The sequence below is a fragment of the Rhamphochromis longiceps genome, linkage group LG17 (genome assembly GCF_057381845.1).
Source record: "Rhamphochromis longiceps isolate RC_006_pf linkage group LG17, R_longiceps_female_GT1.1, whole genome shotgun sequence".
NCBI lineage: Eukaryota > Metazoa > Chordata > Actinopteri > Cichliformes > Cichlidae > Rhamphochromis > Rhamphochromis longiceps.
Window position 1 is genome coordinate 8,677,254 of NC_140573.1, and position 20,289 is coordinate 8,697,542.

The 20,289-nt window shown below is 39.5% G+C and overlaps 1 protein-coding gene across 2 annotated transcripts in view; it reads right to left on the bottom strand.

Moving 5' to 3' along the window:
* Positions 1 to 3,235: 3,235 nt before the first annotated feature.
* Positions 3,236 to 20,289, bottom strand: part of znhit6 (zinc finger HIT-type containing 6) — a 49,123-nt gene continuing 32,069 nt past the window's right edge. The window contains exons 8-10 of one of the 2 annotated variants that reach the window (XM_085387359.1): positions 16,093 to 16,173; positions 6,650 to 6,774; positions 3,236 to 4,143 (exon numbers count right to left, since the gene is read on the bottom strand). In XM_085387359.1, coding sequence (XP_085243485.1) covers positions 3,926 to 4,143; positions 6,650 to 6,774; positions 16,093 to 16,173 — 424 coding nt within the window. In that variant the 3' untranslated portion in view covers positions 3,236 to 3,925. Of the gene's footprint in view, positions 4,177 to 6,649; positions 6,775 to 16,092; positions 16,174 to 20,289 lie in introns of both variants that reach the window. The other variant, XM_085387358.1, reaches the window with a different exon arrangement.

Here is a 20,289-nt window from a genome sequence, read left to right on the forward strand (position 1 = left end):
TTATGCTATCCTTTTGCTCATGCTACATAAAATGTTACTAGGAGTCACACTTTCAGAACTCTCTCAATGGGAGCCTTCAGGCACAGTGTATCCTTGAAAGTGGCTTAATATGGCTCTGTGCAAAATTACACTAAAGTACTCGCACATAATTCCATCTTACAACATCTCTACATGCTGAAAAGGTACCGTCTGTTGACCAGAGAAAACTTGTAGTATTGCAAAATAAGTGGCTTCAGATTTCCCATTAGCTCTATGAGCTTGATAAAGAACAGACCACAGTAAATTATTACTGTAGGATGATCCAAAATGTCACATAATATATTTGGGGAGAGCAAATGGCCTCGATTAGTTGTACTTCTGTTCACTTGGAACACAAATAAGCTTAAAAGATTTCATTTAAAAATGTGAAGTACGCTTGCAAAACGTAACTCTTAGGATGCACAATGTGCCATGCAAAGATGTGTGACATCTGGCTCTTGAAGCATGACTTTATGCTTCAGTACCTGCCTTAGGTCACCACAGCAGAGCCATATCCCCAGAGCTGGTCTTGTTAAAAGAAAAACAGCTCTGCACGCAGTACAAGTGAGCCTTACCCATCAAATTAAGAAAAAATTAAGTGGGAACCGACTTCAGAAATTTCAAAGGCAATTTAGATAATATAGAGGCATTATTTCCAGTGCCTGTGCTATCCGCAGACTAAAAACAGCCTCAATTTCATTTTAACAGCAAGCAGCAACAAAGGCACAACTTTTGTGTGGTCACATTGAGTAACTTTATTGGGACAGGAAAATTAAGAGAACTGCTAAAATAAAATAGATGGTAATTCAGCACAAGAAGAGCCATGAGAAAAAACAAGAAACAGATGAGCCAGGAGCAGCCACTCTTTAGTACTGTACTGTAGCGGTAGTCTTTGGTACTGCTCAGACAACAGATCTTGAACAATTTCTAAATATTAGATTGTATACTGTACACAGTAGGGAAGAAGCTACAATGCAGCAACAGTGTACGGGGTATGAAGTGATCTAATAAAGCACCACTATTTTTTGGTTGAAGGACAAAACACCCCTACTGGTTGTGTAGGCTTTGTGCGCCAGTCAGTATAAAACACAATTAACGAATCATATCTATTAAACTCAGGCAACTGGTGGGAAAAAAAGACAATCCGACTGTTTCCGATACACGTAGGCAGATTTTTTAAAAAACTTTTAGACAGAGCCAAGAGAGCTGTTAAAAACAGTTTTTTTAGAAAGCATTTTCAGATCTGCAGCAGTAAAATTAAAAGCTGTAAGCCAAAACATTGAACAATGCTTTGGGCTGATAATGTTTACATGGAAAAGTGTTTCTAGATTTATCTGGATATGAGCGTGTGGTTCAAAACGTATGCCCAAATTGGAACACAGATGCTAAAGTTGCACTACTCATTTGAAGCGTTAAGGCACAATCACTTGTGAGATCACCGCCCTTAACTGCAAAAGGGTGGAAAATGCGTCATCACAAGGCAGACATCAAAGGGTAGCCGTCCATCAGGGTTAACGTCCAAAAAAAGGTTAGCAAGGGGTCATAAAAATACATCCATAAACATGGGCCCCACCAATGGGCTGCACGGTTAGTTATTACTGGCACGCTGTTGTGTGGCAATAAACTAACATTAGGTAAGAATACAGAACATGGAGGCACCATATACGTAAGTACATTTACACAGGGAGACACCCTGAGGTGTCAGGAAAAACAAGCATGTCAACATGAATTTTTATTAGTTGATGGAAAAACGAGACTAATGATCTTAGTGAAGCTTGACAGAAAGGAGAGCTGCTGAACTTTAAAGGTGACTGAGGAACAATTTTCTGGTTTCCAGAAGTTTTCACTTAAATGAACAGAGGGAGACACTGCTCAACGAGAGTGAGACGGGCATGAGTTCTTTTCTGCATTTTTTGGTTATTGTTAGTTTAGCTATTAATTAGCTTTGGAGTTTACGATTATATCACATGATCTCTACAAGCACCGTTTCTTTTGTTCAGTAGTTGCGGTCCTTTTATGAGTCATGTTTTGACTGTATCCGAAACGTGACCAAGTGTTGCTAGACACCGGGCTTGATACTCACCTTAAAGAAAAGTTGAGTCACCCCCTATTTCTTTACGTTTTGCTAGGAAAATGGAAGGTGGGTGCACCAAATTATTGAAACATGTGCAAACATGCATGGAAATAAAGTACATAAGGCAACAACAGAGTTTGTACAATTCTACAATTCTAATAATTGTAAAAGTCAATAGTTTGTATGACCACGTTTATTCTTAAAGACAGCCTTAACTCTTTATCAGCTTGTCATTTTTTTAAGCAGTCTTCGGGAATAGTTGTCCAGGCTTCTTGAACGATATTCAAAGCTCCTCTTTGGATGTTGATTTTGTTCCATTTCCTATCAAGACGATTCCACACAGCTTCCCTGATGTTGGGTCCAGGCAGTGGGAGGCCTGTCCATGACTGATGGCATTTTATTGTATTTGTGATCCGAAGGAAAACTTTTTCTGGACTTGCAGTGTGTTTGTCTTGCTGAAAAATTAAGCTACTGCCAAACAGACTTTTTTCAGATGGACCTCCTTTTTTTTCCTTTTCGTTTCGTAAGGACTTTCACATACTGCTAATCTAGTTTTTTTTTTTTTTTTTTTTTTTACATCCCCCACTTCTCCAGTTTCCTGAATTTCTGAACGAGAGCATATAAAATTGGTTCTTTGTGATGTTATCAGTTATGTGGAGACAACATTGGAGAATCCCTTGAGATTTTGGACAAAGTCAGCATTAAGTGGCTCTCTGAGGATAATAAGATACAAGGACTAGACTGAAAATTAGTGAAAAAGCCCAGTGAACTTAATACATTACAAATACATATTCAATACAAGTCATTTCTGGGCTTTTCCTGTTGTCCACCATATGGAAGCAAATTTACATGTTTCCACATATAGAAACTAAATAAATTGCATTGAGCTTTTGTATTTTTGAGTGTCAAGTGCCCCTAGAATTTGAAGATTTAACATTATGCAAATTATTTTATTTTATTTTTTTTTAAAATCACAAACCCTCAAAGAGCTGTCAAACAGCTACATCAGCAAACACAGTGATGGCCTCAGAGTTTTGTTTACAAGATTTTCTATGTTAATAAAAATATATTTTTATCTTTGCAGTATGAGAATTACACATAAAGGGGAAATAAGTATCATGAAAACCAACATTTCCAAACACTGATTTTATTTGACAAAGCAGAAGTCCAGACAAATATAAAAACTGAATTTAAAAACACACAAATCCTAGTACAGATGATGGTTTTTAAAATAAATTCATTTAATAACAAAACAACATTTTTAACAGAATAAGATGTTATTAACACATTTATTTTACTAACATATATATATATATATTGCTTTGAAATTAAAGTAATATCAAAACCCTAAATATTATCAGTGATTCACTTATGAAATCAGTCAGTATAAAAATAAAAACTGAAATGATTCTAAGTACAAATAATAATACATTTCATTAACAGTTATTCTCGCTACTGAAAATGACCTATATACAAATACTGAAAAAGGACTAAAGTAAACTGACAGAAGACTGATGACTTCCTGTGACGTGTGCAGCATCACAGCCTCAGTATCTGGATACTGTCATTCCAATCCCCCGGCTGTCAGCAGCATTAGCTGACTCATTTTCATCTCCACAGGCAGGGATATGAGAATAGCCATCGGCTCTTTAAGAGCCCCCTCCTTAGTCATGCTGACCTCCGCTCTTTCTTCAGTAATCCCCTCATCATTCACTGATCCCTGCTGCTGTCACTGTGTTCATTAATAACAACACTGTCCACCACCGACTTCTACTGCACTTCATCTTTAGTCACTTTCGTGTCATTATTGGGATCTTTGGCATCGTCGCAGCTTTAATCACATGGGATATTTTTATCGTCTTCATCACTACTGTCTGTGATCTCTCCCTCCTCTTGCTCCTCATCTCCTCTCTTTGCCTTTTTCTGTGGTGGGGGTTCCATCTCTTGGGCAGTTCTGCTGATGTTGGTTTCTCCTGTTGTGGGAGATCTTTGTGGCGATGGCGAAACTTGGGTCGCAGTTTCCTTTTCTTGGCCAACCTTGTCATTCTTTGCTGCAAAAGGAGCACAAGCTGATGCAGGTTCAGCTGAAACAATATAATCCCATTTTTATAAGGTGACTGCACACAGTTATTTCCTATAGTAAAACTCTAACAGGTTAAAACATGTACATGAGAGTCATGAGAGAAAAAGAGAAGCATTGGGAACAACTTGTGTTATGTTGAAAGCGATATGCAACGGTAACTACACCCTGGCTAAGTTTCGTGAAACTGGTTCAGTGTTGGATTTGCCAAAATGTGGACGCAAGAAAACTGTCACTAATGAAGACATATCAGTGGCTGTCCTAGCTTCATTCAGCAAGAGCCCACAGCGTAGCACTCGCCGCATGTCACTGGAGAGTGGCATTAGTCGAACATCCCTTCGGCGGATATTAGCTACTCACAAATGGCACCCTTACAAACTCCAGCTGCTGCAGCATCTCAACAAGCATGACCCAGATCGGCGCACAGAATTTGCAGAATGGGCAAAACAAAAATTGGAACAGGACCCTCAGTTCATGCAGAAGATTTTGTTTAGTGATGAGGCAAACTTTTATGTGAATGGTGAAGTTAACAAACAAAACCACCGCTATTGGTCTGACACTAACCCACATTGGATGGATCCCTCCAAGACTGTTGGAACAACAAAAGTGATGGTTTGGTGTGGTATATGGGGTACATCGATAGTGGGTCCATTCTTCATCAATGGAAACCTCAAGGCCACTGGATATTTGAAATTGCTACATGATGATGTGTTTCCCTCTTTATGCACTGAAGCTGGCACGTTCCCTGAGTTTTTCCAGCAAGATGGTGCACCACCACATTATGGGTGCCAGGTCCGAGCATTCCTAGATGAACAGTTTCCTGGAAAGTGGATTGGTCGTCGTGGGCCAGTTGAATGGCCCCAAAGGTCTCCCGATCTGACCCCCTTAGACTTTTATCTTTGGGGTCATCTGAAGGCAATTGTCTATGGTGTGAAGATACAAGATGTGCAGCACCTGAAACTACGGATACTGGATGGCTGTGCTGGCATTTCTCCTGCGGTGTTGCCATCAGTGTGTGAAGAGTGGGAGAAGAGGGTTGCATTGACAGTCCAACACAATGGGCAGCACATTGAACACATCTTATAAGTGGTCAGAAACTTGTAAATAACTCATGAAAGAATAAAGTTATGTTGAAACCAAGCACACCATTGTTTTTCTTGTGACATTACCAATAAGTTTGATGTGTCACATGGCCCTCTTCCTATTGAAAAAACAAACGTTTTATTCAAGATGGCCGACTTCTAAATGGCCACCATGGTCAACACACATCTTGAGGAGTTTGCCCCCTCACATATATTAATGTGCCACAAACAGGGCTTTAATATCACCAACCATTCCCATTTTATCACGGTGTATCCATATAAATGGCCCACCCTGTAGATCTGACACCCAAGAGTGGTATTGCAACATTTCCAGTGAAGTGACGAGTGAGCTCTGCGCGACAGAAACCCAAAGATAACTGACTTTAACCTTTTGGCTACGTTGGGGCTGCAGACAGTACTTTCTAAGACTTCTGTCATATTTCAGGTCTGTTTATAGAACAAAATATAGAATTCAGTTTAAACTGTCTGGCTGCACGGTGCATGCTTGGAGCCTGCCAGACCCCCAACATTACTTCAGCAGATACAGTCGCTGCCACGCTGTCCAATTGCTTGTTATCATTTCCCGTCTAGCTTCACAGTCCATGGCATGTGTAATCATCAGTGTGTTTCTACAGCTAACCTTATAGGAAAACAGCGTGGTACCGAGGCCTTATCACTAAAAACACAGACACGCACACACTCAGACTAAAAATGATCTCATTCGCCATTCGGCTAGTCTGGCTCTGACAGTAACTGTGATACTGTGTTTGTGTGGTCTTTTGTGATCATACCGAAAGTACTGCGATAACCACAGCTGGACCGAACTGTACACATCTCACAGGAACCAAACGGATGAGCGTGCTTTTCGTGACACGCTGTCCTGTTTTGACGCGACTGATGGTTCTCGACACTGAAAACCCAGCAGTAGTGGAAAGTGACGCAGAGGTGAGAAGAAGCACGGACTCATCTCCTGTTTTCTCGTCTATTCTCACTTCACAGCTTATGAGGTCAATCTTCAGCAATAAGCCATGTTTGATCCTCTTTCTGGCCACAATTGCAGTTGAGGTTAAGGTGGTGTAAGTGATGTTGAACAGAGCACGCTCATTTCCTTTTGGGTAGCATGTTGCCATAGTGAAAAATAAGGGAACAAAGTCTTAAAGCCTCAGCTGGAGAAACCAGGACATGATACAATGCTGCTGGAATCGGGGGAGTGGAGAGAGATTGGCGTTTGGGGGCTACATAGTATTTGAACTCATTATATATTCATCCTGTTGTTTAGTTACTAAAAGTTGTTTGGAAATCAGCAGAAAAGCATGCATGCAGGGGAAAATAACAGAAAGTTAGATGAGATGAGAAAAAGGGCTGAGATTAGGGTGGGTGTGTTTGTTTTTTTACCTGGTCCTTTCAGTGGATAGTCCTTCCAGTGATCTTTGAGTACAACATGCAGCTCAGGATATTCAATCAGTGTTTTGTAGCTCAGGTTATCCCTCAGGCTCTTCTCAATGTCCAACTCATGATACCTATTTTAAATCAAATGAAAGCACAAAAGAGACCAAACGAGTGTTTATAACAAAGAGATGTCATGCAAAAATAAAGTCACATCACTACTGTTGGACCTCCTAAACCGGCAACTGCAGCTCTTTATTTCTCTTGTCGCCCGAGGCACAGTGACTGCTGACGCTCATTAAAGGATTGATAGAGATTTGAGTCATGGCTTGGCAGAAAAACGAGATCCTGCTCAGTGCCTGTCTCGTGGAATGGAAACTGACTTTAGTTGAGAGTCGACGACATCTCTCAAGCACAGCTTTCTTACCGCTCCTTTAACTATTTGCACTTGATGACATCAGCCTAGCTTTGTCTTAAAGTAGACCTGTGGCACATTAGAGATGGTCATAAATCACCGATCTGAATAGTTGACTGGATTCTTGGAGACATGAGCTAGCAACACAGAGCCAGCTTAGGTTGCTGTCACCAAAACACAAGACATCACATGTGTACTGTCGAACCGTAACTGACTTAAGCCATTGTTTGTTTTGGAAAAATCACATGAAAATTAGATCCACCCAGGTATCCACCCACTACGCGCACCGATCAAAACACTGCTATAATGTGACATTTACAGGTCATTAATGGAGATTATTACTACTACTACTACTACGCATTATTTTACATATTAACAGCCACAGCACATTTTTTCCTGAAGTAAAACAAAGTGACGTTTCAGATCAAAAGGAGAATCCAGTGTGAAAAGCCACAATATGCAAGAAAGTAGCATACTTACAATGACTGCATCCACTTTGATGTGCACACCAAATATCTACTGTTTCCATGTCATTCATTTTTATGTCTTACTGATAAAGAGATTACTCTTAACGGATGTTTTTTACATTTTTTCTCGGGGGGGGGGGGGGGGGGGGGGGGGGGCTAAATTAAAACATACATGTTGGTAAACAACCATTTAAGAGGGGTAGCTGGCAAACAGAGAGAGTGGCTCCCTGCAGTGTTAAATCCTGGATATTTCTGAAGATCAAGACCGGGTGGCTCAGCCAAGAGCGTGCACACATCTGGTCTCTATATAATGTTCTTGTGAATGAACAGAGGACACACTGATGTTCTCTTCAGGGAGGTTCCCATTGTTTTCCTTCTGCTGCCGAGTCCCATCAGCAAAGAGACAGCTGTGTAAAATGGGAAGGACATAGAGAAACTGCAAATATGACCACTGAATACATACACCAATCAGCCACAACATTAAAACCAACAACAGATGAGTCAAGCAACATTGACCACTCCGTCACACCGCAAATCTCTAGCTGGAAACCTTCGGGCCTGGTATTCATGTGGATTTGAACTCTGGGAAACACACCGAACACCCAAAAGTTGTTGCCTTACCTGGCAGAACAACACAACAAAATAAACTGGAGAAAGTCTTTAGGAACATGACAAAGAGCTCGAGGCATTGCAAGATCACGTGCAAGATTGAGCTGTTTTGGGGATGGACGGCCATCGCAATATGAAACTGGAGGTTTTAAATGGGAACGATCTCTGTACTGTGATGTTGAAAACTATTAGATTAAGATATAAATCTATTGCAAACATACAATTACACAAGTCCAGTTGCACAAGCGTTCTACAGAATAACACTGCTGTTAATTGTTAAGACAATCTTATTGTTTGAACTGATATTGACTCACAGGGTGCGGCTGGCTGCAGAAGGTTTCCGGGATTCCTCCAAAAATTTTTGACCTCAGTTATTTTTCCTCACGCAATGACAATGTCCCCTTTCATTTTTGTTAACTGCTAAAAAGTAGGCACTCAGAAAAGAAAATGTGAATGCAAGTAAAAGTTGCAGCTGTTCCACCACATTGCTGATTTGACCTAAAAATAACCTAAGGAAATGGTATAAAATACAGAAGGCGTCATCAGATCAGACATGGAAACCAAACTATGTTGAAATCACACAACAGATCAGCACAAGCCGAACTCTATCAACTCCACCTCTGATGGTAAATCTCTTATCTTAGAGATGAATGATTTTTCCCCCCAATGGTTTCCCGGAAATACACTGCTAAAAAAAATAGCTCAAAAATAGCACTCAGTAAAAAAAAAAAAAAAATACAGCAAGTACGTTGTATATTTTTAAGACACCTGGTCTCCATATTCCACTTCAAGTGCTCTACAATTTAAACAAATGGGATTCTGTAATTTTAAGGAAGCATTGAATTGACATCATTTAAACATAGACACAAAAATAAGCCTAGAAGTCAGTCACTTTCCAAAATTCAGAAGCACTACACGTTGCCAACAGCTCCACATTTTCTCCTGCACCAAAGGACTCAGCGTGCAGCACCTGTCCTTCCCGTCCTACTTCGGTTCACCTCATCATCATATTTTGTGTCACAATTTAATTGTTTAATTGTTTGTGTTTAACAAGGTTTGTGGCCTTGCCACATTTGTCACACACCGCATCTTGGCTGTTTGTGACTCTGCCTATGATCCTCAACTGAGTGAGTGCGCCCACTGATGCATTTATACAGCCATATTTTGTATATCACTATGACAGGCGGAAGAAGTAGTTCCTAACAATCATTCAGACAATTTCAATAATATAGTTACTTTCCATTGTGTTCCTGTTAATCATGAACTACAAGTTTACCTGAAATCACTAAAATATCGATATTTCAATATGACATTTGATTCTAGAACATACATTTCTGGCACTGCAAGAATCGATACTTCAGTAGCAATTTGCACAACACTACTCTACTTGCATATTCTCACAACATGAGATAGGGAAGTATCGTGCACCAGGAAGAACCCAGGACCCACCGCACCAGCACAGGGTCTGAAAATGGGTCCAAGGATTTCAAGGACAAAAGAGTGGAGATGAGTCCTGTGCTGGGAGACAGCAAATCTTCTGGCAAAGGCACATGTTAATGTGCCATCCTGGAGGATTTGGACTGCCTGTACAACCTCTGTAGGGCCTTGCCTCATGCTAACAATAGTGACATTGACTTTAGCCAAATGCAAAACTAGTGGGGTAAAAAAAAAAAAAGAGAAAGAAGTGAAAAAAAATGTTAGTGACCTCCATCTGTAAAACTAGGATGTGCAAATCAGGCTCTTTCTTTTTGGGCTATAACACCAAAACACAATTTTAAAAAGCTGTTTTAATGGCTTTTTTTGTAATGTTGCTTTGGCATAAAAAAAGACAAACATAATTCATATTTTGCCTACACATTCACATTCATAATTAGATCGTATTTTCAGAGTAATTCTTTGTCAGAACTGCATAAAGTCTTATGGCTGTTAACTCTGACTAATAGCTCTACCTTGATGTCCACATTCAGTACAGGTCAGCCAGTGTCCTAGGCAACCATCCCTGTCCACACTTTATACACTTAATTGCACCTTTATTCCTTAATTTCAGGGTGTAACTCCTCTTAAGCCAGGTTTGGAAAAGTTTGCACTACAGAGGTTCAGTTTAAAAAGTAACACAAAACTGTTTCAGTGCAGACCTTCAAGCACCATGTGTCTGCCCATGTTCTCCCAAACAAAAATTACAGCAAATTTTAACCAAAAGTGACAACTGAAGATAGTCAAACAGTGCTTTTTAACAAACACTATTTCACACTGTGTGTTTGTGTAAAAGCTGAAGTCACTTGAAAGAAGAAAAATGTCATTATTACCTAATGAATACCTTAGAAATGCCTTGCTGTTCAGCAACCAGCAGGAGACCTGAGGTAAGCATCTGCTGTGCAGAAACATACTTGAACGTAGCATTAGGGCAAGCCGAGGGAGAGCAGATAGAAAAGCTCCAGGGGACTAAGGAAAGCACTAGCCACAAATATGTGAGAAAAAGAACAGCTTCAACAGGACAGGAACATCACTGCCTTAAGGCAACAGCACAATACTGGTTAAAAAAACTAAACTAAAAAACCCAGAAAGCAGAAAAATACGGTTCGCTTTGTAAAAAGAGCAGCTCCATTTTAGACATCAAGGATGCATCCCTCTCCGTCTGGCAGACTGAGAGGAAAGGCAGTGGTAAGGGAAAAGAGGAGAGGGCATCCCCAGGATCACATGGGAGGAATGACTAAAAAAAAAATAAACACGAAAAAAAAACAACAACCCCATAAACAAACATCAGAAATGTGTGAATGGTTCCCTTGATGCACATGCTCACCTTTCCAGTAAGAGGATGTGGGCTATACAAGCGCCACTTATTTTAGCACAAGAACTCCTTTATTGGAGGTGGTTGATATTCCAGTAGACAACAAAAAACACGCAGTCATACCTTTTGTGTTAGACGTGGCAAATGACCACTAAGAAGCCATGACTACTTCTATCCATGACTTCTTAACATTAATAACACTGTAAAATTAGGGGTTTTCCACCAAGTCTGCATTATTCAGAAAGTAGAGGCTTATTTGTGGTTGAAATAATCCGACCGGATTTGGAACCTCTTAAACAAGATACAAGCGCAGATAGGGCCTCTCTTCTCATTAAAGTAGAACCTGTTGACACAAGACTGAGATGCAGAACTGTACATAGTTAATAAGATTATTACCCTAAAAAATATAGAATTTTACCCTCTTCTATTCATTTGGATTCATAACTAAAAATTGTACTCTGAATTAACAGACACTTAAAACACTGTTCTGGCAGATACTGAGGAGAGAATGTCAAATAGATTGATTTGTTCATGCTGCTCAGTTACTCATTACTAACGACTACTAAATGTGTATCAGGCCAAACGCTGTTAAAAGTCACGTATAAGACCTTTTGAAAGAAATGATCTTCTGCCAAAAATGACAAAAGTAGTGATTCATTTATGTAAAAACGAAATCTTAACAGGAAATTCCTGTGCTATTATTTCCACCTTGACATGATCACCTCATATGATGTGCCCCGCCCACCTAAACAGAACAGCCTTAGGGGGGAAAAAACAAAAAAATGACTTTTGATACAACGACACTGGATACATTTATGCAAATATGTAATAAAGTAATGTTAAATGGAACATTACAATGTGTTGATGCTGTAACATAACAAGTGCAATTTGAAGCATCATTGTAAAGAAAGAAAGGTTTTAAATGAACAAAGTTACGACGCACACATTAGTCACACTTCTAGAAAGCACAGCTCCATCTCTAATTTGTTCTCTAAAAACGTCCTTTTGAATTTACTTTTATGTTTATAACATCCACCTCAGCTTTAAAGTAAGAAACACGTCAACATGATTATTAAAGCTCTCGGCAAAACTCCACCATCATCTTCTGTGTCACTGCCTTTCATAAAAAGTGTATCAATATTTTATTAAAACTATGATGCTTTATGCTTTCAGATAAAACATACAGGGTGAATTTGATAATGTACCCCGCAACACTCCAGAAGTACTTCAGGAATGGTTTAAAGAATGCAAAAAAGGTTCCCAATTCCCAAGCTTCCACTTTAATAAAGCTCTTGAATCATGTGCTAGAAAACCATGTGCAATCCATACGGACCCTGACTATCGTCTTACAAGGCTTCAAGTATGAGCTGCTGATAAAGGATTCAGAGTCCATGCCTGAGCAAGTCAGAGCTCTGATGGCTGCAGAGCACTGACTTTCCCTTGTTGTTATTATAGATGCTTGTTGCTGTCCCTTCTCTCTGTATTAGGTTTAAATAACATTAAGGTAGGACACGAGTATGAATTTTAGCGTGGTTTATATTAGAGATGGCACGATACCACTTTTTTATGTCCGATACCGATACTGATATCATAAATTTGGATATCTGCCGATACCGATATGAATCCGATATAGTGTTTTTTAATCAACAAAACTGTTTTTTTAAATATCTTGCTGCATTTTGTATAAGTTCATACTCAAGTTTAAAACAACAACTACACTAAAGCTATTCTGTTATACCTGTATGCAAAAAAAAATATTTCATAGTTCAGCAATACTGATCAATCTAATAAACTTACAGTTTTTTTACAGACGCTAGGACACATTTCCCAATACTTAGGTCACTTTTGCAAAACTCTTCACACAATCCTCCTAACTGACCGTCAGCTTGGCAAAGCAGTTCATTTCACATTCAAAATGCACTACAACTACCAAAACACTTCATTCAGGTCTCAAATAACCTCATTCTTCCAGAACACTAGAAAAGGTTGACAGCCGACAAACACACTTTGTCACCCACAAAACAATGACCTAAAAAACACTAACAACATGTAGCATTACAGTGTTTTCTTGTGTAAAACAAGGACACATCTCTGTTTATAATTTCAATATATGTTACTGGAATGAATCAGACATCATGCAGAATTCGTTAATATTTGTTTATGTATTTTTATTTTTTTGCACTAAGTAATCCCAAAATACAAGAATTTGTATACACACCATCCACTGATACACATACAATAGTAATGCTATTCTACTCGGTCTTCTCCATTTGGCCACATCACATCTTATGTCATCTAGGGCAATGCACCTAGGAAAGAATCTTCTGGCATGCCAGAATTGAAGGAGTTGAAAAATTGAAGGAGTAACACCTGTATAGATGTTCATCTACAATGAGAATAAGCTGTGGCTGGTTAAACTGCATTTTTAGATTTAAAATATGTTTCAATAAAATATTGCTGTTGGATTTTGCTGTCTTTTCAAGTTTTGCATTGTGTTATTGTTTTGGCCATAAGTTTAACAGTTTTGAAAACAGTATGTAAGCACATGCAAAATGTCCTGTACGTACAAAGATTTTTGGCAGTTGTTGTGTCTGAGTGAGAAGATGATTCATGAAATTTGAGAGATGTAGTCATTGAATGCATTTTGTGCCAAAACAATGATAACTGGTCCTCAGTTTAGCCCACATAGACTTCTGTTGTGCTCACTGTGTGAGGAGTTTTGCAAACGTGACCTAAGTATTGAGAAATGTGTCCTAGCGTCTGTAAAAAACTGTAAACCTGCACCATCCTCCCTATTCTGGTATTTTAAAGAGTACTTAGCGTAAATATTAAGCAACCTAACTAATAGGGTTCCAACTCCCAGCAACAAAAATAAATAAATAAAAAATGGGGAACCACCCCTCACACTCCACCTCATGATGCTTAATCGACGTAATCAACCTTAATTTGATGCAGTGTGAAAAAAAATGCACAGAAATCAATTATTTTTCAAGAAATATTAAATAGATTCAACATCTTTCTTCAACAAAATTGCAGACTGCACAGATGGTACCTTCCCAAAGGAAAATGTACTATAGCTTACTAGGGTATATATATTATACTTAATAGTTACTATATACAGTAATGGACTTCTATTCATTTTGCATCAAATTAAAACTTTGGGTGTCAGATAATTATTTATTAAAAGCTAGACATTTTAAATGAGAATAAGAAAGAAAAGTATGTCTTTGTGCCCCCTTTTCCCTGTTAATGCCCTATCGGCCCCCTTGGCTAAACTTTGCTAGATCCGCCCCTGCACAGTTACAGCCGTCAGCTACGTAGAAAAAGATCCTCGAGTAGAAAGTAATATTAAATACATTCTAACAACAGCTGATCAAGCTTAAACGTGCTGCTGTTGTTCAGCCGCTGGTTTCCTCTTTCTGGTGCGAAGTGGGCCAAAAGCAAACTAGAGACACGGACTCCCGACAGAAAAGCCGATCAGCTGATCGTTAAGCAGTTTCATGATTGAAGTAGCAGCAAGAAGAAGCAGTCGCTCCATATATCGCTTGTTAAGCTTAACGCAGGAATGCTTTACAAACATTCAGAGATGGACTTACACACTTGCTTTACTTCTCTCGGGATAACTTTGTCGGAGATGAAATGCCGGGTTGCTAGCGAAGCTCCAAATGCTATCCAGACCACCACAGGTCCCGCATGCCACAGCCGCTCTATCACGTGATGCATACTGCTCCGACGTGCTAACGTTCTGAGGCGAGTTACGGCGTGTTGCAAGTTTTGTGAGGTGCTTTCGTGATATTTAATGGATCGGATTACATTTTTTATTTTTCTCCGATATCCGATCCAGTAATTTAGGTCAGTATCGGACCGATACCGATACGTAATATCGGATCGGTCCATCTCTAGTTTATATGTATATAACAAAGTGACTAGTAGACTATACTATACTGTGCTACACTTTATAGAAATTTGTAATGGTTGGAAACTTACTGCCTTTATGAACTTATTGTAATACACTAGCTTGTACAAGGTTCATATTTGTGGCCTCAGAGATGAGAAGAATTTAAAACTATGCATTAAGGATAAAAAGGTAAGGGTCTTGGTAAATCTCTTATCCCTCTATATGCTTTTATAAAATTTAATTTATCTCCTGAGAAGAAGTGTGCAGCTGAACCTGCTGCTGCAAAGCAAAATGATGGTGTGTGTGTGTGAGACAAGAATGAAGGATGGGAAGTTTTATGATGTCTCATCTCAGCCAGGGGGCAAATATAATGAGCACCAAGGATCATCATTCACTTTGTCACTAAGTAGAAACGGAAGGCTGCCAAAGAGCCTAAAAGTAGGCGAGGCAGATGGGTGCTACCATCACCTCTCCCTGACCCGTTCAAAAAATGAATGCACAATTTAAAAAAAAGAAAAAAAAGAAGGCGCATGCAAAACAAAAGGTATGCAAAGTGGAGAGAGCCCAAGTCTAAGAAGCAAATGTCAAATTTTTAAATAACTTAGCTAATTCACAGATGTAAAAAGAAAATTATCACCACATGCAAGCTGTGATCAAAAGATGCTGAGGACTTCTAAAATACTAACAACCACCAGTGCTATCCCATAGCCTTGTCCTACAGTAGTATATACACCTATGGTATCAATATGAAGCTCCTACGTCGTCTTGTTCTCGAGGTATCACTTTCACAAACTTAGCTGTGCGCGCCCGCTCGCTCACCTGGCAGGGTGACAACATTACACCATCAGCCTTTTACGGCTTAGGGGTAAAGATCAAAAACCCCTGACCAGATTTAAATTTGCCCAGTGTGACACTTTAGGTTGTTTTCTCATGGACTGTTTTCAGCATGCCTGCCGTGCCATCACTGTGTTGTTAACTCCCCTCGACATGAGTTTCTGTGATACCAGGTGAATTTCTCCCAGAGATTCTGTCTTGCTTCCCTCAAAAGCAAAGCAGAATACATCTGCATGAATGATATAGGAGGCATAGATGAAGATGCAGGAAAAAAAGATAGTAAAGATAGAAGAGTCTGAATATCTTAGATCAATCAATCAAAAACAACAGAGTGCGCAAGAGAGGTGACGAAGAAAGTAAAGGGCCACAGTGAAGAATCATGGATGTAGAGAGAGGAGATACAGAGGGGGATGCTAGGGATGGAGTGAAAGAGCATCTCACCTGACAGAGTTAGCCTTTCTTCCCTCCACTTTCATGAAGACTTTGACATGATCAAACCGAGCTTGCACATACATCTTCAACCTGAAAAACAAACTCACATTAACACCAAGAACTAAACATATGGCCACAGTGACTAGCTTTAAGGTAGTGACGAAAAGGGTCAAAACACAAAGAGCTCATTGACTGAGCGTGGCACAGCAGTGATCCAAATGTACACTGGTATACTGACTGACATATGTATAGGCTCCCACTGAGGTTCCTATGCAAATTAAATCACTGTATGTACTGTCAACCACAGCACCTGAGCCTGCTGCGAACAGCTAGCCAATGGAACATGCAGAGTTGAAACCTCACTGGCTTGAAACTAGAAAGAGCCTGTGTATAAAAGATTGGCAAAGACTATGTCACGTCTCTATTTAAAGAGCTGTACACCTCTACACAATGCTCTTGATGTGGATTTTGCAGTAAGGCACTGATCGCTGTTATCAGTATAAAGCTTAGGTCAGAGGAGTCAAATCACTGCTCTGTAAGAGGTTCAGATAAGAAATAGTGCAATCTAAGAAGCTGCCCTGTTCAAAGACTACTGTTCAGGATGGGAGAAACAAGAGCTTGGGAAATGGAAAAAAAGAGCAAATGTATGTCAACGTGCGGAGACCCCGACCACATCCTGTGTTACTGAACTGTACTGAGCTGATCGATAACAAAGAGCAGCACAGAAGATTACCTCTTGAAAAACAGCTTCTGTGTGCAGGGAGATAAATTCAACTTATTAAAAGCTGACAATCTATCCACTCTGAGAAACATGAGCATAGCTGTGACAAAGCACAGTAGCAGAAATCACCAGCGTTACAGGCAACCCATCTCATTCACATTCTACAGATAACTTTAATTAGATACAGTAATATTTATGAAACTTCCTGTGGAACGGTGAACTGTAGCTATCAAAATCTTTTATTGAACATGAGCCTCCCAAGGCTTTCAGTTTCATTAAGGTTATGAGGGTTGGTCTTCCTTGGTCTCTTGTGTTCTGGGGGCCTCTGGATGTCTGGAGTCTTGATCTCCTCCATACCTGCTTCATGCCCTGGAGGACGGGGCTGTGGCCCCCCCACACCCTCTAGCAGATCATTACATGAAGGAACCTTTTAAAAAAACAAGCGCGTCCATGCTCACAGGTGTACACACGGGTGATCACACCCACAAACTACACCCTTTTTGGCTCCTACCTCAAAGCACACTGTGTTCTGTTGATCTTATGTGCTGCACAATAATGTTTAATATTTAGTATTTACTGTCATATTCCCATATATCATTGTGATGCTGTTTATTCTATTACTCTTGTTCTCTTCTGCTTGTTTTCTTTTTTCTTTCTCAGCAGGTGACCCAGGTGACTGATATATGCATTTTTTTTTCTTCTTTTTCTTCTTTTTCTGCTCATTCTGTTGGTTTTTGGTTTTTGCCCTTCTCCCCCGTCCCTCTTCTCAGCTGTTTCTCTTTCCCTCTTTCTTTCTCCCCTTCTTCCCCCCAGTAAAGTCTGTCCCATATTCAGTAAGTGAAAATAAAATAAACAATAAAAGGTGAATCAAATGGACCATTATGGCAAGGCTGGGATGGTCAATTTGGTAAAGTAAATCCGTTGGGCATCTTTCTTTGCCTTTAGACAACAATTCTGATGGCAAAAGAGCCAAACGGGACAGGCAAAAAAAAAAAAAAAAAAGAAAAAAAAAAAAAAAGGTTATGAGGGTTTACTACTAGAACTGAACCCTGACTACACAAAAACGTAAAGCTTATATTAACTTTATCATCAGCAGTTTAAATTTGCTATTTAAAACACACTGTGTCTAAGGTTTTCTAAAATTTGAAGAAAGTCATTTTACCACCAGGCTGTCACTGTTGTCAGATGGTTGGAATGGCCCCAATGTTGTTGAGGAGTAAAACATGAACCTCAATTGCACATCAAAATGAAGACAGCGAGAGAGGCACATTCTGCTGCAGTCAGTCTAAATTATCTGGATTGCTGAGCTGACTGAAGTAGCAGGCTCATGTACCTAGGTGATGTTGGTGGTGACCACCGGTTCCCTTTTCATAAGCAGTCTAAAAGGAAATCGATATTCACTCATTACCCAAAGATTTTTAGACTCCATGTGGGACAAAACCTGTAAGCACACCATTTGGTTTTAGTCATCCTCATTTTAGCTCATTGCTAGGATCATTTTTGAGCTCCTTTAGTCAACTTTTAGAAGCTGTCTATGTCCACCAAAACTACAGCCCAATTCTTGTCTTTTTTCTGATCATCAGGACATTTTTAAAAGACTAATATCATTTCCTTTGTTTTCTTTCACCTGGAAATCACAAACAAAAACAGTAATGTGTGTGTGTGTGTGTGTGTGTGTGGTTTTTTTTTTTTAACAGTTAATATAATGGCCCAGAAATAGCAACTTTGTAATGATAGCTCTGCAGTGCAACCAGTTTACATCATCCACCCAGGGTCCATTGTACAAGAAAAGTAATGATAGTTTTTGTAGATCAAAATAGGTATTAAGTATTGTCAGAGTTCAAAAAATAATGAAAATAGTGAAAGCAGTTTTAAAAGCATGATTTATAGCAGGAGAGCTTTTACAGCGTATTAAGACCCACAGTCAAAACCATGGTTCTATTTGAACACAAGACTCTATTGTGCTGTTCTGCTGTAGCTGATTCAGACGCTTAATGTGACAGTTTACGAGACAATTTTGGGCAATGCAAAAATCTTGTATACAATGCATTACAATTTTGAAGCAGGTCAAATTGGATACTTGACATTAAACCATTAAGTATGAATGCCACCATCCACATTTCAACTATAATTACTGTGAATGATTCATTTGGCTTCCTTTTCTCCGCTCTCTTTCTCAACTATGAGAATCTACGAACAAAACACTACTTCAAACTCGCTGCCGACAATAAAAAGTGCTCATTAAAACTTTTCAACAGAAAACAAAGGGCTGAGCAGCAGTCATTATCCCCGAACTTAGAGGTCTTTCAAGCCATACATCAAAGAGGTGTTAACTTCTAGGTCTATTATCACATTGTTATGTTTTCTATTTTTATTCATGGGTTTAAAAAAAAAAAAAACTAAACAAATCGGTGTGAGCTGAATTTCTATTGCTGAATGAAACGGATTAGTTTATGATTTCCAGCTTTGCTGCAAGATAAAGCTGGAGTTTTAGCAGATTTATAAAAATCAGTAACGCTAAACACAAGGGATCACATACCTGAAATTACTCCCAAGATCACAGAAATAGTTTTCACTTTGACGGCAAGTCACTAGTACTATTCCCAAATGAATCAATGCACAGTTGCTGCTTGTCCACACTGCCACAAAGCAAGGACAAAGTTTTATCTAGGAGCACATTCCAAAGCAAGGAAAGGTACTAACAGCTCACGGGAACTAGATTACTCGAATAATTGTCTACTAGGCCGGGCCATTGTAATTCAGTACTGTCAAAGTTGTCCCTTGACAACTGACAGGGAGTACTGACAGGGTCCAGACAGAGAGAGCATATTTCTCCCACACTGGCTTCTCTTAATTGCTCCCCATTAAATCCAGAATCAAATTTAAAATCCTTCTCCTCACATACAAGGTCCTGAACTTGTGGGTATTTAAAAGTAGAACAGAAGAGGCACAGCCTGCAGCCTTCATGCACCTCTTCTGTGGAACCAGCTCCCAGTTTGGCTTTGGGAGATAGACACCCTCTCTACGTTATTCATCTCTGGCTCTCCTGCACAGCGTGTATTTGTCCTGTCTTTCTCCCCCATTATTCCAAACTGGTTGTGACAGATGGCTGCCCCCCCCTCCCCAAGCCTGGCTCTGCTAGACGTTTGTTCCTGTTAAAACAGTTTTTCCTTCCCACTGGCACCAAGTGCTTGCTCAAAGGGTCTGATTGCTGTGGATTTCTCTATATTATTGTAGGGTCTTTACCTTGTTGTAAGGTAAACAACCCTTGGCTGTAAGGTGTGATTGTTGTTGCTATATAAATAAAACTGAATTTAATTATCCTACAGTTTTAAATGTGTACACAATATGTACACATGAACATGTTGGTTTTCCTGTTCTAATGATGAAACTTTAATTACAGACACATTTCTGTGTGGCTCTGTTAGTGTCTCAACCTTCACTTAGAAGTGGTTTCCTTTTACAGACTCAGTTTCTTGAAGCAA